Here is an 18,468-nt window from a genome sequence, read left to right as displayed (position 1 = left end):
TCCAAGGGCAAATTATTAAAACTGGAAAATAGTCTTGGGGCGGTGGGGGGGGAACATTAGTGGGACTGCTGAGTGAAAAAAATAAGGACTTCTTACACTAACTATCCTTGTTTGTGGTGCTGTCTGCATTTGGACATTACAATAAGCAATGGCTTAAGACAAGAATGAGCCTAGCCTTTTCCCAAACTTACATGCTCACCTCCTGGTGTGGACATGAGGAAGAATCTGGAAATGTTCACTTTTGGTTTTGATTAACCACAGTTGTGGTCTGAGCCTGACAAAATGTGGTTCATCTTAACAGATTTGTTTGAATGAGCTTACTTGAAACCATGGTGTCTGAAGCTGGCTTATTTCAACGAAGCATAATTAAAATTAACCACAGTTTAGGGTTTGGATGTAATGGTAAACTGGTCAATTGAAATTGGTAGCAAAAACTTCTGATCTCCTTGTGGCTGCGCTGAAGGAAGGAACATGCAAGCTTAGGAGGAGAACTAACCTCATTCCCATTGCTACAGTTTATTGTGGCATCTGAACATGGCTGGTGTTTTAAATCCTACTGTTCCTGACACTGTACTTTACCTATTATGCTGCGTGTTTCCTTATGGAAGTTAAAGAAATGAAATTTTATAGTGTCCTTTCTGTTGTGTTTTTGCAAGACAGACTTTTACAATAGCTTCACCGATTTTTGTTGTTATTGTTGCATCCTTTCTTTCCAGGTCAGTCCTGGAGACCTTCTTATTTGCAGTTCTACTGTCCACATTTACTACTCTGCACTGTTTGTGTTTGCTGGGGCCAAACATTCAAGTGTGGCTCAGAGTGTTCAGTAAAAATGGGTAAGTAGGTGCTCAGGTGTTCTCATTTGGCAGTGCCATGAATGCAACTGAAATGTGTCACATGTGATTTCGGAAACTCCATTAAATCCAATTCCATAGAAAATGTAAAATGAGGATAAGCCTAATGAAAATCTGCCTCCAGGACAAAATCTGGCTGTTGAACAACCTAGTACAGCCTTCCTTGACCTGATGTAATCTAAAACATATGGAGAGCAGCTCCCATCATCCCTAGCCAGCATGTCCAATGAGCAGTAATAATTGGAGTTGTAGTCCAAAACATCTGGAGGGCACCGTGTTGGGAAAGGCTGTAGTATGATAACTTTCTGATAGAAGGATCCATGTGGGAAGTAGGGAAAAGGAATGACTGATGTTTCACTCTAGTCCACCACCGAGGTTGATTGGCTTAGTAAAAATGAAGTCTACGCTTGTTAGAGCTTTTGATACGCTTCCTCACAGATTTTGTTTTGAGGAAGTAGAGACATGTGAATTAGTATGTTGTAGGTGTTTGTCAAAAAGCCATTTTGAAAAAGTGGTTTGAACGGGATATATTTTAAAGATGAATGAAGGGATTGGCATCAGATCAGAAGGTCTGATCCAGTTTGGCCCTCTCATAGTTTGTTGTCCTGCTTTTATGTTTTTGTGTGTGAGTGTATTGATGACACACACATAACATAGAACTTGTGTGCCCAAAGACACAAACAGGGAAGAGCTACTACAACCTGAATGGAATACTAAAAATCCAATGTTTGTATCTTTTTATTTATTATTTTATCAATTAATTCCGTTTGTCAGTCACCCTGTGGCAATCGTGCTCTGGGAGATGTACAGAAAGGGTAAAAACAGTCCAGAATCACAATTTCTGCATAAACAATTCCTTACATAGCAGCTAACGCTAAACCAACTGCTTTGGATCAAAGAGAAGTCTAAAAGTCATGGCAAGCATCGATTATCCCCAAACCTGAGAAATTGCACAAGGTAAAGACCATGCTAAAATATAGCACTGGAATAGAACTTAAAAACAGTGACCAACATCCAAAGTAGCGCTGGCAGGAGGGTGTTCTCTTATTTGTGACTGAAGCTGGTGTTTTCTACTGAAATGTTTCACATTTTAAAAGCTGTTAAACGTTTTTAAAAAATTTAAGCTATAAATTTTTAAATTTTAGATTTTTTAAAACAATATATAACAAATTATAAACTGGATGCGCTGCTGGTGTTGTTTGTTTTTGGAGTACTGTATCACGCGCATTGCGCCGCCTGCATATCACTCGTCATGACAAGATGCAGTTAGCCTGCTGTGTAGCAAACGCTTCCAACCTTCTCCTCACTGTGCCAAGGGAGAGTGGGGAACGCACGAGCTCGAGACTCATTGTGGTTTCTCCTCGTCATGCTAAACTAGGGTTTAGCATTTTGTGTGAATGTAGCCAGAGGTGGAACCCAGAAATTGGCTTATATGATTACCTTTTCCAGTAGATTTCTGCAAACACAGCCGAGGCCACATTATGTTGTATTATGTCTAACCAGTGTCACCATGGGGGCTAGTAGTCTGCGAATGATGGGATGAAAATGTGTTTGGCCGTTTCCCTTGCGACTGGAACAACTTTCAGGGGGCATTTCCTCCTTTCCCTCCCTCTTCCTCTCTCATCTTTCCAATCATGTCCCGCATCAGCTTCACTTCAGTGAGCACCCCAATAATGCAACCTCTTCCCACTACATTAAAGCAAGCCTCCCTCCACCATAGCAAATGGGGCCTTCCAGCCCACCTGCCTCCTTCTCATTCACCCTCACAGTTACCCTCCCTCATTCCAATAAGAACCCCTCTCATTACATGAAAGACAGACCCATCTCTTTGCAGGGAACAGGAGTGTTCCAAGCCCCTACCCAAGAGGGCCCACCCCTGTACCTGAAAAATCTGTGCCTGAAAAACAAAAAGTGAGGGGGGGGGCAGAAGAAAAAATGCCACCTTTCTCTCACGTGCCCTGAGCCAGAGCCATCCAATATGGTGCCGGTTGTATGCCCTCCCCACTCCTGCCATGTTGCCCCACCCATTAACCTCCCCCCCCTCTCTCATACACACACACATACACAAATAAATACACAAACCCCACCTGCATGCAGGGCATCATGGGAGGAGCAGCAGCAGTCCCGCTCTCCTTGTTCTCTGATTCGTCCTGTTCAAAATAATACAATCCAAGGGGAGCATGGCTTTTGCTCCTAGCAACCACCCTGAAATCTACGCAGCATCCCATGAAGCCAAACGAATAAAAACAAACTCAAACAGAAAAAAAAAGGAAAGCAAGAGGATGCAGGTAATGGAGGTCGAAAACATGTGATGTCACATCAGGCACTGTTTGGCGTACTCTTTTTTAAAAGATATTTTAGTATTTCTTTAAGTTTCAGGTTGAAAAGATGTGATGTCAGATCAGGCACTGTTTGGCTCAGAACAAATGAACTGGCACTGAGCAATAGGAGACTCTTTGGCGCAGAGCAAGTAAACATACTGTTCTGCTATTGAAGCTTGAGCCTTGAACTTTTTTGAAGTTTCAAAATTTTCTTCATGTCTACACTGCTCAAGCTTCAGTTTTAAAAAGAAATGAGCAAAATGGGTCTGGTAGATCTCTAATAATAAGTGTTACACTAACGTATTCTTATATAGATTCCCCCCAAAGTACTTAGTGTTTCATATAGCAGTCCTAGACTTCCATTGATCTTTTTTTCCCCTTGCAAACAAATTCTCCATCTTCTTTTGTTAAAGTTTAATTTTGTTAAAATTGTGTCCTCTCAATGGAAACTACTATTGTTGGCTGAAAAATTCTTTTTTTTAATGCATTCCATTAATTATTCAATATTCAGGTTTGCATGTAATGACTACCCATGGGTTATTTAAACAATGGCTAGGTGGAACCATGCAGGAGTGAGCATGCTGCCTCCTTACCACTCCACTTCCCACTGTTCTGGGTTGTGCTGCAAGGTTTGTTGTTGAGTTAAAACTCTGGGTTGTTTCTCCCTCAACAGGAGTACTCGGTTTGGATGTCACAGAGCATAACCTAGGAACAGGGCATTCCTGGGTTGATTACCAAAGCAGAAACAAAGCAGAAGCAATGATCAGTAGTATAGGTACTTGTTACGTGCAAGCCAGGTCAATGTAAAATGTATGTATTTATTTATTTATTACATTTCTATAATGGCCAGTTGCTGAAGCTCTTGGCAACCCCAACCTTTTTGGACTTCTGGACACATTTGGGAATTTGAGAAACTGCTGTGGGCTCCCATGGAGGATGTGGCTAGACCCATAATGGCTGCTATGGGGGCCTGGCTCATCAAAAATGACCTAAAAAGGTGGTGATAGGGTGCAGGGGAGAGAAATAGTGAGGCTAGAGGCTGGGAGGGAGAGGGTTGGGCGAGGGGAGAGAAAGAGCAAGGCTAGAAAAATGTCTGCCCTAATGTATTACAATGCTTTTATTTTAAAAACAATGTTTTGAAGGGCTCAGGGAGTGGAGAACTTTGTGGGCACTGTTGGAGCCCCACATTGGGGACCCCGATGTAAAACCTCCTGTTAAGTGTAAAAATGCACTGCTTGGAGCACACCGAACAACCTTGAATGTCCTGTTCTCCAGCCAGCAATATGACATTCCGTTGAAAATGTTACTTCTCCAGATTAATTTAAATGAGCATTGGGCTTTGGCCCATCAGAACGCATGGTGGCAGCTTCTTTTGTGTGCTTCACGCCACCCTCTTAGGGCAACTCCTGCCCCAGTTCAGCCGACCGCTATCCTAAGGGCCAAAAGATTTCCTTGAAAATCTATGCAATGTGAGCAAACCAACTAAATACCTTGCGGGGGGGGGGGGGGGATCTGAGGTTCCGAGACCAGTGGTGCCAGCGCCAGTGCACAGAAGGGCTTCACTGCCTGTCTGCCTGTTTCTCCAGCTAGTATGTTTGGGTAGCAGGGACTTGGGGAGTGGTGGAGGTCAGGCTCATTCATCTTGGGGATTGTTGGTGGCTGCTGATCTGCCAGCTGAAATACCGGTGCCTTTGTTCTCCTGTCTCTTTACCGTGGTGTTATAGCGTAGAATTGGGGCGCTACTGGCATAAGACTCAAGGGGAGACACAGCTGACGACTGGGAAAAGACTGGGCTTTTCCTTTTAGGAAGCTGCCTTTTACTGAGTCAGGCCATCTGGTTCAGTCTTGTCTACATCAAGGATGGGGAACGTCATCCCCCCAGATGTTGTTGGACTGCAGCGCCCATCAGCCCTCGCCATTGGCTATGCTCGTTAGGGAGGATGGGAGTTGCAGCCCAGCAACGTCTGTGGGTTACCCATTCCCCCACCCCTGCCTTATGCTGACGGGTAGCAGCTCTCCAGGGTTTCAGGCAGGGCTCTTTGCTGGCCTGAACTGGAGATGGAGGGTTGTATCCAATGTTAAGTCTAACTTAAGTCCCATTCATTTCAGTGGGTCTCCTCTAAGCAGGAGGAGGTCCTCTAACATTGCATGCAACCCTGAGCCTGGATTCTCTTTCAGGCAGAGTGCATGCTCTGCCATTGTGCTGCAGCCTTTTCTTTGATTCCCAAACTTTGGCAGGAGGAGAAACCAGAGGAGAAATTAGGGAGGGGGAATATGTGTTTTGGGGAGACATTTTTGGAGTGGGGAATCTGGGGGTAATGGGAATCAGTGTGGGGAAAATGAATTTGGGGGGGATCAGTGAGGGAAATGAATATTTGGGGGAGATCGGCTGTGGGGGAAGTGATTTGAGCGGTTTGATGTTTGGGGTTTCTGCCCTGTCTGTGTCTTGTACTCCATTTGTGGTCTTGATCAAGTCGGTTGTTTATCAGCCTCAGCAGTTTGCTTCGTGTGTGTGGTATTTTTATCCCACTCCTCAGCCAAAAAAGGCTCCCAGAGTGGCTTACAATCATTAAGCAAAAAGACAGTCGCTGTCCACAAGTTTACAATTTAAAAAGACATGACACACAAGGAAGAAGGGATGGGGAGGGAAGAGGAAGAAAAATAAGTGGTCTTGCTTCCCTTCTCATCTCTTGGGAGCAAGGGGCAGTCCGGCTGGAGCAGGCCCTGATGTTCCCTTTGCCTGCTGTCGCCTCTCTCCCACTTTCTTCATAGATAGATGTTGCAGCTGCAAACGCTGGGTAAAGGTAAAGGACTCAGACCCCACTGCTACCTCAGATAAATCTCTTACCTTCATCTAGTATAGCCATGTATTTCCAGGTATGGCCAGTAGCGTTCCCTGCGCTTTGTCCAGGAGCATCTTGCATGGAGTGGTATACTGCCTCTAAATATGGGGGTTCCGTTCAGCTACTGTGGTTGATAGGAGGGGCTGCCACAGGTGGAGCAGATAGGAGGAGCTTTGCATGGGTGGGGCTGAAGGAAGGTATTATGATTTATTTATTTGTTATATTTATATCCCGCCTTTCCTCCAAGGAGCCCAAGGCGGTGTCCATGATCCTCTTCTCCATTTCATCTTCACAGCAACCCTGTGAGGTAGGATTAGGCTGAGAGTCAGTGACTGGCCCAAAGCCGCCCAGTGAGCTTCATGGCCAAGTGCAGGGTCCGAACTCAGATCTCTCCAGTCTCAGTCCAGCGCTCTAACCACTACACCACACTGGAAGGTTATGGCAACCTTCCAACCCAGGTCCCTCCAGATGTTTTGGGATATAACTCCCAATGGGTTGAGGATGATGGGAGTGCTTGGCTTAAACGTCTGGAAGACACCAGGTTTTTTTGTGGGGGAAGCTCTAGTATGGGAACTATTTAGTAGTGTTGGGAGGATTCACTGCACCCCCTTCTTTGGAGTCACCAGCTGTTCTTGGGAATTTGCATTTTTTTAAAAAAATAAACCTGACTTGGCTCCCTCTTTTCTTTTTTGGGAGGAGTGAGAACGTTCTTCGGTGTCTGCGCTGTAGAGATATTGCATTGCACAAAGAAGTATATAAATGTATTGCATCCTGTGCTCAGCAAGGGTTCCAGTCTTCTCTGATTCTGCCCACAGGGAACAAGACGCACCCTGTAGCCACCCCTGGCTTTTGTTTGCGTTCTGGTATCTTGGTATTGTAAGCAGTGTCACTAAGCTAAGGACCGGCTGTCTCAAGCCCAGAGTGGGAGCGAATTGCTGTGAAAAGATTGTCGGTGCTAACGGAGCCAGAAAAATGCTCTTTGAAAGCCTGTTCAGTCATTACGGACTAAAATAACAACCTAAATGAAAAGCCCTGGCTTGTCTACAGACAAGCAGTGATTCCATTACTGTTGCTGTTTGAATGTTTGTTCACGTTTCTTTCCTCTGCAGCCCCATGCTAGGTGCTTACCTTGCATTTGTGAGCCGAGGGGATGTCAGTTGCATAGTCAACACTGGGTACAGCTGTGAAAACAGTAATAGCTCTGCTTCTCTATGAGACACAGTTCTTTTCTTTTTGTCCTTTGGGTCTTTTGGAGGTATCCTATTTTTTCTCCCCATAATAATGGCTTATTGTGTAGTAAATCTGTGTGTAGGCTATACCACTTCAGATTGCTGGTGTGGGTTCATGTGTTTGACTGCTCTTTGATTCAAACAAAACTCTCCCCCCGCCCTTCGTAGAAAAGTTGACATTGGGGTGTTGCCTGCCTCCCTGACATGCTTGCTTTCAGTGCTGGGATTTTATAAAAAAAAAAAAAGCATTGAGGAGTATTCCGTCATGTTAACTGCCACCTGCAGTCTGAAGTGCTCACTACTGTTCAGTAAAAGTGTGTCCAGTCCTATGCGTGCCTACTCAGAACTAAGCCCTACAGGGTTCAGTGGGACTTACTCCCAGATAAACATGCATAGGCTTGCAATGTCAATTGGTAAAATAATAACGTCACCATTTGCTAGCGCGCATATATATATATATATATATATATATATATATATATGCGCACTAGCAAATGGTGATATTATTATTTTACCAATTGACATTGCAAGCCTATGTATATAGAGTAATATATATATATTACTCTATATACCACTATTATATTCTAACATGCCCTGTTCAAACTCCCTGCCCCCCAAAACTACCTTTTCCTTATTTTGGCTTCTCTTTAGCTTCTCTTCCATGGATGTTATTTATTGTTTCTCTTGGTCTTTCTTTCTTGAACTTACCTTTCTCTTTCTGCTATATCTAGTTTCATTTGGGTTGGCCATAATTGCACATGGTGATAGTCCGGTGCACCACAGATTTTTATGGAGTCATATTTTCATGTGTCATTTCCCCCTGCCCCCTCTGTTAATTCCACTCACACCCTTCATTTTATTATTTTAAATATTGTATTTTGCATTTTTAATTGTTTGTATTTTAGTCTTTTGATTGTAATCTGCCCAGAGAATGTTGGTTATTGGGCAGATTAAAAATATAATATATTAAATAAATAAATATGTATACATTGTTAGTATACAGGTAATCCATGGTGACTTCAGGATTTCTTTCCTGAGTGGCAGTAACTAATTTAGGCTACAGTCCTGCATACCAGGGATGTGGAACTGGGGGTTTTTAAATGATGTCTGTTGATCATCAGCTACAGCCAATGATGGGCAGGACTGGAGCCCAGAATGAGAGATAGGGATGTACAGATTTTATTAAATTCATTCCATCTGTGTTTCTCAGATTGTCAAGTGGCTTTTGTTCCATTGTCCACTCACTGACAGAATCAGATTTCTTATAGGAGAATTCCGTTTGTTTACAAATGCTCACTTACACTTGTGTGCGTTAGCGCCCCCCCCCCCCGCGCAATTAAAAAAACAGTCCAAAAGTCTGTGGAATCTGCGCAACCTGGGAAAAGGCCATCTGGATTCACAGAAATCCAATCTCATTTGAATCTGTTGCAGATTTCTCCAGCCTCCTTCATGACAAGAACCACGCCCTTTCTCTCTGTATTGGGTAATGGTGGTGATAGTGCAACTATTCTTGCTCTGAGCAAGGATTTAGGGCAGTCTTCCCCATTCTGGTGCCCTCCAGTTGTTTTGGACTTCAACTCCTATCAGCCCCAGCCAGCATAGCCAATGGTCAGTCAGGATTACTGGAACTTGTAGTTCAAAATATCTGGAGGGCACCACCACCAAGCTGGGGAAAGCTGATTTAGGGCAGGGGTGGGCAGACGGTAGATCTCTAGATTTTTGGACTTCAACTGCCAGAAGCCCCTGACAGCATGGCCAGCCGTCAGGGATGCTGGGAGTTGAAGTCCAAACATCTGGAGATCTCCTTTCTGCCCACCCCTGTTTTAGAGGATGGGAACCGCTGGGGGAAGTCATCAGGATGTTTGGGCTGAAATGTCATCAATGTGCAGATGATACTCAGCTCTACCTCTCGTTTCCATCTGCACATCCCAGGGAGGCTGTGGAACTCTTGAACCAGTGTCTGGAGGCTGTTTTGGAATGGATGAGGGTGAACAAGCTGAAAATCCAGACAAGAAGGAGGTACTGTGGGTTGGGAAACCAACTACTTTGGATGGAAGTTTACAACTGGTCTTAGATGGGGTTGCACTCCCCCTGAAAGACCAAGTGCGCAGTCTGGGAGTCCTCCTCGACTCTGAGCTAATTGGGGAAGCCCAGGTGGCTGCAGTGTCCTTGAGTGCCTTTTACCAGCTTAGGCTGGTATGCCAACTGCGGCCCTGTCTGGAGAGGATGGACCTTGCCTCAGTTATCCACACACTAGTCACGTCTAGGCTGGACTATTGTAATACGCTATACGTTGGGCTCCCTTTGAAGACAGTTCAGAAACTCCAGCTTGTGCAGAATGCGGCCGCCCGAGTATTGGTGGGGGGCAATTCAATTTGATCATATAACTCCTATCCTGCGCCAGCTGCACTGGCTACCGGTGCGTTTCCCAGCCCAATTCAAAGTCTGGTTTTGACCTTTAAAGCCTTAAGCAGTTTGGGACCAAGTTACTTGAAGGACCGCCTACACCCATATCAGCCTGCCCGCACTTTAAGATCAGAAAGAGCGGCCCTTCTCGTTTTCCCACCCGTGAGAGCAGTCAGGTGGGTGACCACATGTGAGAGGGCCTTCTCTGCAGTGGCCCCACATCCTTGGAACAAGCTGCTATTGGAGGTCTGCCATGCTCCATCGTTGCAGACGTTTAAGAAGGCCTTGAAAATATTATTTTATGTTGGCCTTCTATTGATATGACTGCCGCTGTTGCTGCCGTTAACATTATTGTTGGTTTTATTGTTCGTTTTTATTGTTTCTATGTTTTTATCACTTTTAGTATGTTGACTGTTTTTATGTATTGTTATAAGCTGCCTTGGGAGGGCTTCTGCCCTGAAAGGCGGCCAATAAATATTTTAAATAAGTAATAGGGGGAATGTCGTGTCTCTCTCTGAGCATTACCACCACTTCCTGCATGAGCTCAGAGTTGAGATGTTAGCCGGCAGCTTCCTACATGCAAACCCTCCCAAGCAGGACTGTTTCTGCTCTAACAAGGGTGCTGCTATTTTTCCCCCTCCCTGGGAGCTGCTGCCGCACAGCCAAAATTCACAGGTACTACAGGGTGTGCTGGCACTGCAGGAAATCAGCCTCAGCTTTCACCTTCTTCATCCACTACAGATTCTGGATTCGGCTCTGGGCTTGCTTGTCCTACGGCTCTTTTGTCTCACACCCCTTCCTTATGTGCATGTGCAATGCCCTAAGCTGAAGTCTGAGAATAAAGAGTGGGCCTCCAATGCCCAATCAGGCCAGAGAGACCTGTGCACCCCATGGGATGAGGGACTGTATACATTTACCTTGGAGTAAATACTATTGAACTCACTGAGGCTTCCTTACTCGTAGACATGTATAGGACTGCACAGTTAGAGGCTAAGCCTGCAAATTTGTACTATGGATTATCCCCCCCCCCCGCAATGTGTATCTGTTTTGTACCTACCACCTGGAGTATCATCTGTTTCTTGCCCAATTTCTGTTATGAAAGCCTTCTGTAGCTCCTCACAATCTGCTGCAGATTTTAACTGTTTTGATTTATTTTTGTATGATTCATAAATGTTGCTTTGCTGCTAATTTTTTAGCTCAGATCCTAGAATGTGGTTAATCTCTTTTCATTCTCTTTTAAAAATGACCATCTGTGACATCCCCACTCCCATAAGTCTCTTATGCTGGCTGGGGAATGCTGGGAGTTGTAAGACTCTTTTCTCTCTAAACCTGCATAGGATTGCACCCTTAGTCATGCAGAGCTACATAACCCCTAACAATCAGTGACTATTTGAAAACTGGAGCAATAAATCCCATCGGCGACGTATGTCTAACATTATACGTTTTTGCGAAGTATGTGTAACATTATAAAGAATTGCACTTTCTGCTTAGTTGCTTCTCTCTCTCTCTCTGTCTCCCTCCCCTTTTCTAACCCTGGCCAACGTCGGTTGTTAGCACAGGTATCATGACTAAGCAATGGGATAAATGTAGTGAAGAGTAAGCAAGAGATACTCCCTCGCGGTCTGCACAAAAGTATTTGTTTATGCTGGACTTGATTTTGTAGGTGCCAATATACTTACGAATTTGAAATGTTGCTTCCGCCTTGTGATTTTGGTTTATTTTGTCTGTCATGAACACTTCTGAGCTAGCAGAAAAGTTGCTGTGTTCTCTCTCTGCGTATACAATCGCAGTAATAATGTTGCAACCAGATGGCAAAGTGTCTGCAAACTCCAAGCCCTAAAGAAACAAACGATGCCACCACTGGGACAGCTAAGGATCATTGTGGTTACTTTATTTACCAGTTTTAAATTGATACAAGCTGAAGAAAAAGGCCTGCAAGATGTATTCCACTATGTTTACAGACTGTTCCATGGGAGAGATATGGCAAAAACATTGGCTGTGTAAAGTGTGATGCAGTCCCTATATCACGTTTTTGCATATATGCCTGTACGAGGATATGTTAGGTTGGTTTGGGGGTTGCTTGTTTTGTCTGTTTTTCATTTATATCCCATCTTTTCATTTTTTGCCAAATCTCCAAAGTGGCAAACAACCACCATTAAAAAAAAAATAAAATTAACATCTTTATTAAGAGATTTCGGATACATGGGTGATAAAAGGAAGCCAAGTAGTGTCATATGCCTCAGATTTAGTATGTTCCTTTGCCATACGTAAGTTCTGAGTTAGCTTTTCTGTCGGGGCAAGGTTCCATACATGACTATACCAAATCTCTAAAGTAAAATCTGAAGATTTCCACCTCCCTGCTATTGTAAGTTGAGCTGCTATTAGAAGAAAAGTGCTAAGTTCCCTTTGTACTAATTTTGTATCTATAATTTGGGAAAGGAGTGCGAGTACTAGGGTCTTGGGAACTAATTGTTTAGTAATAATAGAAATCTGATTAAAAATACAATCCCAAAAAGTCTGATCCATGGGGGCAAAGCCACCACGTGTGAAAGAAGAACTTGTGTTCTTTAGTCCCTAATTGTTGGAGACAATGCACAGAAGGGTTGATAAAACTCAATTTCACCAGAGTAGGGTAGCATCTATGATCCAATTTAAGATTGAACAAAAATAGAGAAGCAGCAAAGAAACAACAGTTCAGTGGAAAAGAGCTAGATATAAGGGTAGTCAAGAGGCAGGCAGACCTTAGGCCTGCCGGAACAGAAACAGCTTTCAGCCAGCATTCGGAATGCAAATAGGGGTTCAGACAGGTTTCTTGGAGTGGATAGGTCCATGGTTTGGGTGCTGCAATGGCCAAGACCCTTTTGTCTGTTCCCGCCACCTTCTGGCAGTGGGACATGCAAAAAAGCCTCTCCAGCTGACCCAAGTGGCTAGGCAGGATGTGTTACTGGAAGGAAGTGGGCCTGGTCTGTTGTGTGCAGATGGCCCAGCTTCACCCTGATGCGGATCTTGGCCATTGACATGGACAAGGATGGAAAATCACATTGCATTCTTGTACGTGCGCCTTTTGTAAAGCAAGGGCTGGCCCCAGATGGGCTGCTGAAGAGTGGGAGGGGATTGCATGAGCAATCATTGCATCCTTTTTTTGGTCACTGTTGCCTGTATACTTAGAGTTTCCCAACTTTCTCTCCTGCCCTTGCACATGTTTTGGCCAACAGCTCCCGTCAGCCCTCACCATTGGGTATACTAGCAAGGGCTGATGGGAGTTGCAGGCCAAAACATCTGGAGGGCCACAGGTTGCTCACCTCTGACTCAGAAGTAAGTCTTCAGTGAGACCTGCGTCATAATGGTTATAGTTTAGTGTCATGCTTAGGATTTTCACTCTCTGGGTAGATCAGTCAAATATTGTGAGTGAATGAATGAACGCATTTTCCAATGTTTCTGAATGTTTCTTTCATTTTTCCCAGGGCTATGTCCATCTGGGATAACAGTCTGCAGATTACAACAATGTGCAGTGTGGTGGGAGCTTGGTTTGGAGCATTTCCTATTCCCCTGGATTGGGATCGCCCATGGCAGGTTTGTTTCTTTCTATAAATTCACAGGGCTGGATCAGACCATGATCCATCTTGTCCAGTGCAGTTTCCAAGAGCAGCCAGCAGGAACCCTTTGAGACGCTTGCAAACAGGGCGTGGAGGCGACTGGCTTTCCTATTGCTTGCCGTCCAACGTCTGGTATTCAGAAGTACCGTCACGAATGTGGAAGTTTTGGTATTCTGGAAAATGGCCATCACTCAACCTTTTCTCTAGGACTTGATCTAATCCAAAGGTGGGAGCCTCAGTCCTGGGGTCCCAATGTTAAACCATTCAGGGTGCAATCCTATGCATGTTTAGACAGAGGAACATCCTACAACTCCAAGCATCCTCCATGTTAAGCTTTTAAACTTTTACCTCAGTTTCTTCATGAGGATGATACTTTTGTTTCATTAATTGACAGATGATGGAGCTACTTTCACAACAGGACAGAGCAAGGCTGTTGCTAGGATCTTAAAAGATTCAGGGTTTGGACTCATAGGACCCAAATCTGCATAAAATGTACATGTGCTAACTGAGCCTTCCCTAAGCTCATGCCTGCCAGATGTGTTGGACTGCAGCTCCCATCATTCACAGCGAGATTCAGGGCTTGGGCCCTGTGGGCCCAGGTGGAACAACACCCCTGGGGGAGAAAGGGCCGGTTCACACAATCAGTGTAGGCCACCATGACTTATTTAAGTCACAGTGGGTGCCAGTGGGTGCTGGTGGCCATTTTGAATATTCAGCTCCTAGCATGGGGTTGCTGTGGTTTGCCGTGTCACCTGAACCCGGGGAGCAGGGGTTGTTGGAGGGGAAAACAACCCTCAAATAACCCTACAACAGACTGCGGGTTATTTGAGGGTTGTTTCCCTCTCCAGCAACCCCTGCTGCCTGGGTTCAGATGCCATGGCAAGGGCTGAATAATCAAAATGGCTGCCAGTATGCACCACCAGCCACCATGGCTTAAGCGTCTGTGCAAACCCAGTCAGAGAGAGAGAGAGAACAGTATGGATTACGTGGCTGCCTGAGTATTTCCTGGTTCACTTGGCAAACAGATTACCTCGCTATCCATTAATGGTGCAGAAATGTCATTCTTTGAGACCAGTCCACAGCCACTGATGCAGCTCCATTGATGTCATGGGGGCCACGTGCTCTTCTTCCATCTGAGAATGCGGCCTGTGGCATTGCAGCTTCCTTCCATTAAAAGCACTTAGCAACCTGAATTTGAAATGGCTGTTGCCTCCAAATGGATCTGCACGAGTGAAGTGGCCGAGCCCTGCCCCGCGAACGTACTCTGCAATTTCCAAACGGAGCCCTGGCAAGCTTCAGCTTTTTTTTTTTTTGCTGTTTATGGGGAAAATGTGAAGCTTGCAGGATTGCAGGGAAGCTGAGCTTGCCTGAACTGCTGTTGGCAGTTGATGCCGTTTTAGAGTTTGCATAGCCTCTGCCTTTCTGATTTTTAAAACCAATGTAAAAGTCCTCTAGTGACTGGAGTGAGGGGAGGGAGATGGGGCATAAACTGATTCTGTTAACCATGGGAAGTAGATTAAAATATTCTCCCAGCTGGTGCAGCCCAACCCAGGGGAAGGAATTTTGGGCATTAATTGTTTTGCAGCCGAGTTGGAATTAAATTGTACTGGTGTTACACGGATTTTATTTCAAGTTAACTTTGGGTTGTTTAACCCACAGTTGGCACATCACAAAGCAACCTGTGAGCAGACCAATCGGTGGTTGCATGAGCAGAATGGTGGTGCCACATGGCACTGGTAATTCGTGGGTTAATTAACCCACAATTTGCCACCCTTATGTGTGAACTCAGAGCCTCTCTCTCTCTCTCTCTCTCTCTCTCTCTCTCTCGCACACACACACACACACACACACACACACACATCAATCAAGGGTAAAGGGCATGCACACATCTCTTTTGAAAATGTGGGTGTAGAGAGCAGAGAAGGATTGGATCCCTGCTTTTCTTTTTTTTTTCTTTTTTAAGAGGCACATGTCTAATTCTCCACCCACATAGTCTTTGCCCTTTGACAGGAGACATGTACTAGGGCATATGCATCCAAATACAAAATAAATGGAGGATCAGCTGATGGAATTAGGAAAGGCAGAAAACCATGACCTGGTCTGGACACAAGCCTGGCCTGTAAGCAGAAGTGGAGGGAGGCATTTGTGGAGAGGAGTGAGGAAGAAATGCATGGATGCCCCAAGAAGAGGCACCAACATTTTTTTTTTAAAGGATGGCAAAACCTGCCCATCAGCACATCCTTGGGACCTAACTATGAGCAGCCTCCCATCTTCAAAGGGAACCAGAAGGGAGACCCTTTTAGAAATTGAGGGAACATTCTCCTGAGGATAACTGTGCTTGTGGGTTGCTTTGAAAGCAACCAAGAGTCTTGTGACATCTTAAAGTCGAACAGGCTTATTGGTAGCAGAACCTTTCATAGACCAGAGCCCACTTTTGAGTCTGACAAATTCCACAAAGCTTTAACATCACAGTAAATCTGTCAGTCTTTCAGGCAAGGGTGGGCTAAAACCCTGAGATCCATGAACCAGATCTAGCCTGGTACACAAGACATACACCTGGACTGAAAGAATTCTCAGCCCAGGAATTTGCTTTGAGGACCAGAGCTGAATGGAGCTCACCATCTTGCTACACAAAAAGCCACTACTTGCCGCCCTCAGCCTTCTTCATTCCTGCAGTAAAATTTAGGGCAGGAGGGGAGTTATTTTGCTGCTGCTATTCTGAAACAACTGCAAGTCAGAAATCCTGCAAGTTGGCCAGAGATCTACCGGTAGATCCAGACTTACGTTCCACCCACTCCTGATTTAAGGTGCCACAAGACACTTCGATATTTTAGGGAACTGCCCATCACTAATAATTTCCTGTATGACCACCTCCCTGCTCCAAAGCCATTGGAAGGAGCTGGGCAGACTCCAACAATATTAACAGGGCTTTCGCAGCCTGCAAATTAGCAGTGCCTTCAACTTTACCACCACCAAACATTCTGAACCTACCTGCCCCCCCCCCCCAGCACTTATCAGGTTTATATTATTGTTATGTTGTCATCGTCGTTGTTATCCTCTTTATAGGTAAGTTGAATGAACCCTTTCTTAATGCTGCAAAGCAGCTTGTACATAGGCATTTATCTCGGTGTTGTCCAGACTAAGGCAATACAATAGATGATGAGTCACTGGGGTGGAAGTCATAAAAACTGCTTTTATTGGAAAATGTAAAACTTTCTATCAACGGATGACTTTCAGAACTCAAGAAGTATTGATTGGGGAAGCGTGTATTCTTTTACAAATTCCCCCCCAAAATGTGGTCATCGAACCATGGGGGAAGAAATGCTGATGCCAGTCTGCCTTTGAGAAGGGATGGGGAGGTGTCCCTAGGCTGATCACATTGACATTGAATTGACATGTAAGATGTAACCCTGTGGAACCAGGGATCGCAGGGAGGCAGCACCAACATTTTTTATCTGGCAGGGACACTGATGTCATCTGCCACCCCCTCAGCATTCCCTGTTCCCTCTGAGCTGAGCTGCAATCCTTGCAGTAGTTTGGGGGAAATGAATTTTCCCAACGACAATATATTGTTCTGTTTTGGGGTGGCTTGCTCTTGAAGACCCACTAGCTTTACACAAGACCTCCTAGTGGAGATGAAAACTGCTAGAACTGGTTTGCTGATGTGGTTCAACACAGCTGCCTGCAACTTTGGGCTCTCCTTGGGGGCGTGGCTATGGGGACTGTCATGATGAGCGCCCGCACTTCAGAATTTACCACTACACCACCAGATGTAAGTAATGCCAAAAAGAGCTTGTTTTGTCAGTGCCACTTTGGTCCCAGCCATTCTGTGCCTGAGTAATCTCTGGTTTAATATCTGCTTCCTCGTGGGCAGTTCCTCCCGCTATCGTTTCTTATTCCAGTGAGAGCAAGTTAAAGAATAGGCTCTCGCGATCTACTCTGTGTCATGTGACAGCAAATCTGACATCTTCTAAAGCAGGCTCCTGCGAGGTGGTGCCTTCAGATGGGTTGGGACTACAACTCCCACCCTCCTCAGCCAGCATGGCCAGATTTCTCACACTGAATTTTTTTTTGTTTCTGGCTTCATATTCTTCACCCCCTCCTTTTTTAAAAGTGTTTTTTTTAATGCAATCAGGTAATTTTCAATATCTACAAATCTGAAAAAAAAAACCACACTGCACCTTTCAGCAAAAATTAGCTCCTGGAGAAATGCCTATTTATAATACAATATGAGCTATGAAATTACAGTGGAAATAAAATTTATTGTCTAAAAATAGACATCCCCCCCCCCCAAATATATAACTTGCTAAATATCACTTAGGCTGCAATCCTATGCATACTTTCCTGGGAGTAAGCTGCATTGAACTTCATCAGGCTTACATCTGAATAGACAGGCATAGGTGTGCAATGTTGGTCTATTTCCCTTAAATAGGTTGGTAATTCAGATTTTTCATTTTATATATATTCATGTACTTTAACTTTATGAAATTTTTGTAAGGCACACTATTAACTGAAAACTGAAAGTCACCTATAGAACCAGTGGCATCCCCCCCCCCCCACACACACATTATTTTCTTCCCTTTGGATACATTCCTCTGAGGTTAGCAGTTTTGTGATCGTTCAAAAGGTTTATGGAATCTTGTTCAACGGTATCTAAAAGCAGAACAGTTAACTACTGAAATATCATGGTCTGATTGGATTTTGCATGAGGCCAGGTGCCCTCCAGTCTTAGATGAAAATGATTACCTGGACCCATTTCAAACTGGCTTCAGAGCAGTATAGGGAGTTGAGACTGCCGTGGTCATCTTGGTGGATGATCTTCACCTGGGGATTGAAAGGGAGAGAGCATCCCTGTTGATTCTTTTGGATCTCTCAACGGCATTCGATACCATCGACCATGGTATCCTTCTGGACTGCCTAAGGGAGTTGGGGGTTGGGGGCACTGCTCTGCAGTGGTTCCGTTCCTTTCTGTCAGGATGGTTCCAGATGGTGTCACTCGGGGATAGTTGTTCCTCAAAAAAGGAACTATTATGTGGAGTCCCTCAGGGCTCTATTCCATCCCCAATGCTGTTTAATACCTACATGAAACCGATGGCCTTGTAGGCCCCTTCCAACCCTACTATTCTATGACTATTCTATGAAACCGCTAGGAGAGATCATCAGGAGGTTTGGGCCTGGGTGTTGTCAGTATGCTGATGACACCAAAATCTATTTATCCTTAA

General features: G+C 44.7%; 2 protein-coding genes across 14 annotated transcripts in view; one reads left to right on the top strand and one right to left on the bottom strand.

Annotated features, from left to right (window-relative positions):
* PIGF (phosphatidylinositol glycan anchor biosynthesis class F) overlaps positions 1-18,468 on the top strand; it is a 37,499-nt gene that overhangs the window by 8,853 nt on the left and 10,178 nt on the right. For 7 of the 13 annotated variants that reach the window (XM_084829000.1, XM_084829002.1, XM_084829001.1 and 4 more), the window contains exons 4-6: positions 717-833; positions 9,177-9,263; positions 13,115-13,223. In XM_084829000.1, the coding sequence (XP_084685126.1) occupies positions 717-833; positions 9,177-9,263; positions 13,115-13,223 (313 nt within the window). The remainder of the gene's footprint in view (positions 1-716; positions 834-9,176; positions 9,264-13,114; positions 13,224-18,468) is intronic. The other 6 variants (XM_084829003.1, XM_084828998.1, XM_084828999.1 and 3 more) reach the window with 1 other exon arrangement.
* Positions 16,421-18,468, bottom strand: part of RHOQ (ras homolog family member Q) — a 57,402-nt gene continuing 55,354 nt past the window's right edge. The window contains exon 5 of the mRNA XM_084829006.1: positions 16,421-18,070. Within this exon, the coding sequence (XP_084685132.1) occupies positions 17,975-18,070 (96 nt within the window). The 3' untranslated portion in view covers positions 16,421-17,974. The remainder of the gene's footprint in view (positions 18,071-18,468) is intronic.

Source organism: Heloderma suspectum, chromosome 1, assembly GCF_057233095.1.
Source record: "Heloderma suspectum isolate Gila_16-S chromosome 1, 16-S_ref, whole genome shotgun sequence".
NCBI lineage: Eukaryota > Metazoa > Chordata > Lepidosauria > Squamata > Helodermatidae > Heloderma > Heloderma suspectum.
Note: the sequence above shows the minus strand (reverse complement) of the source record. Positions and strands in the feature narration are given on the sequence as shown.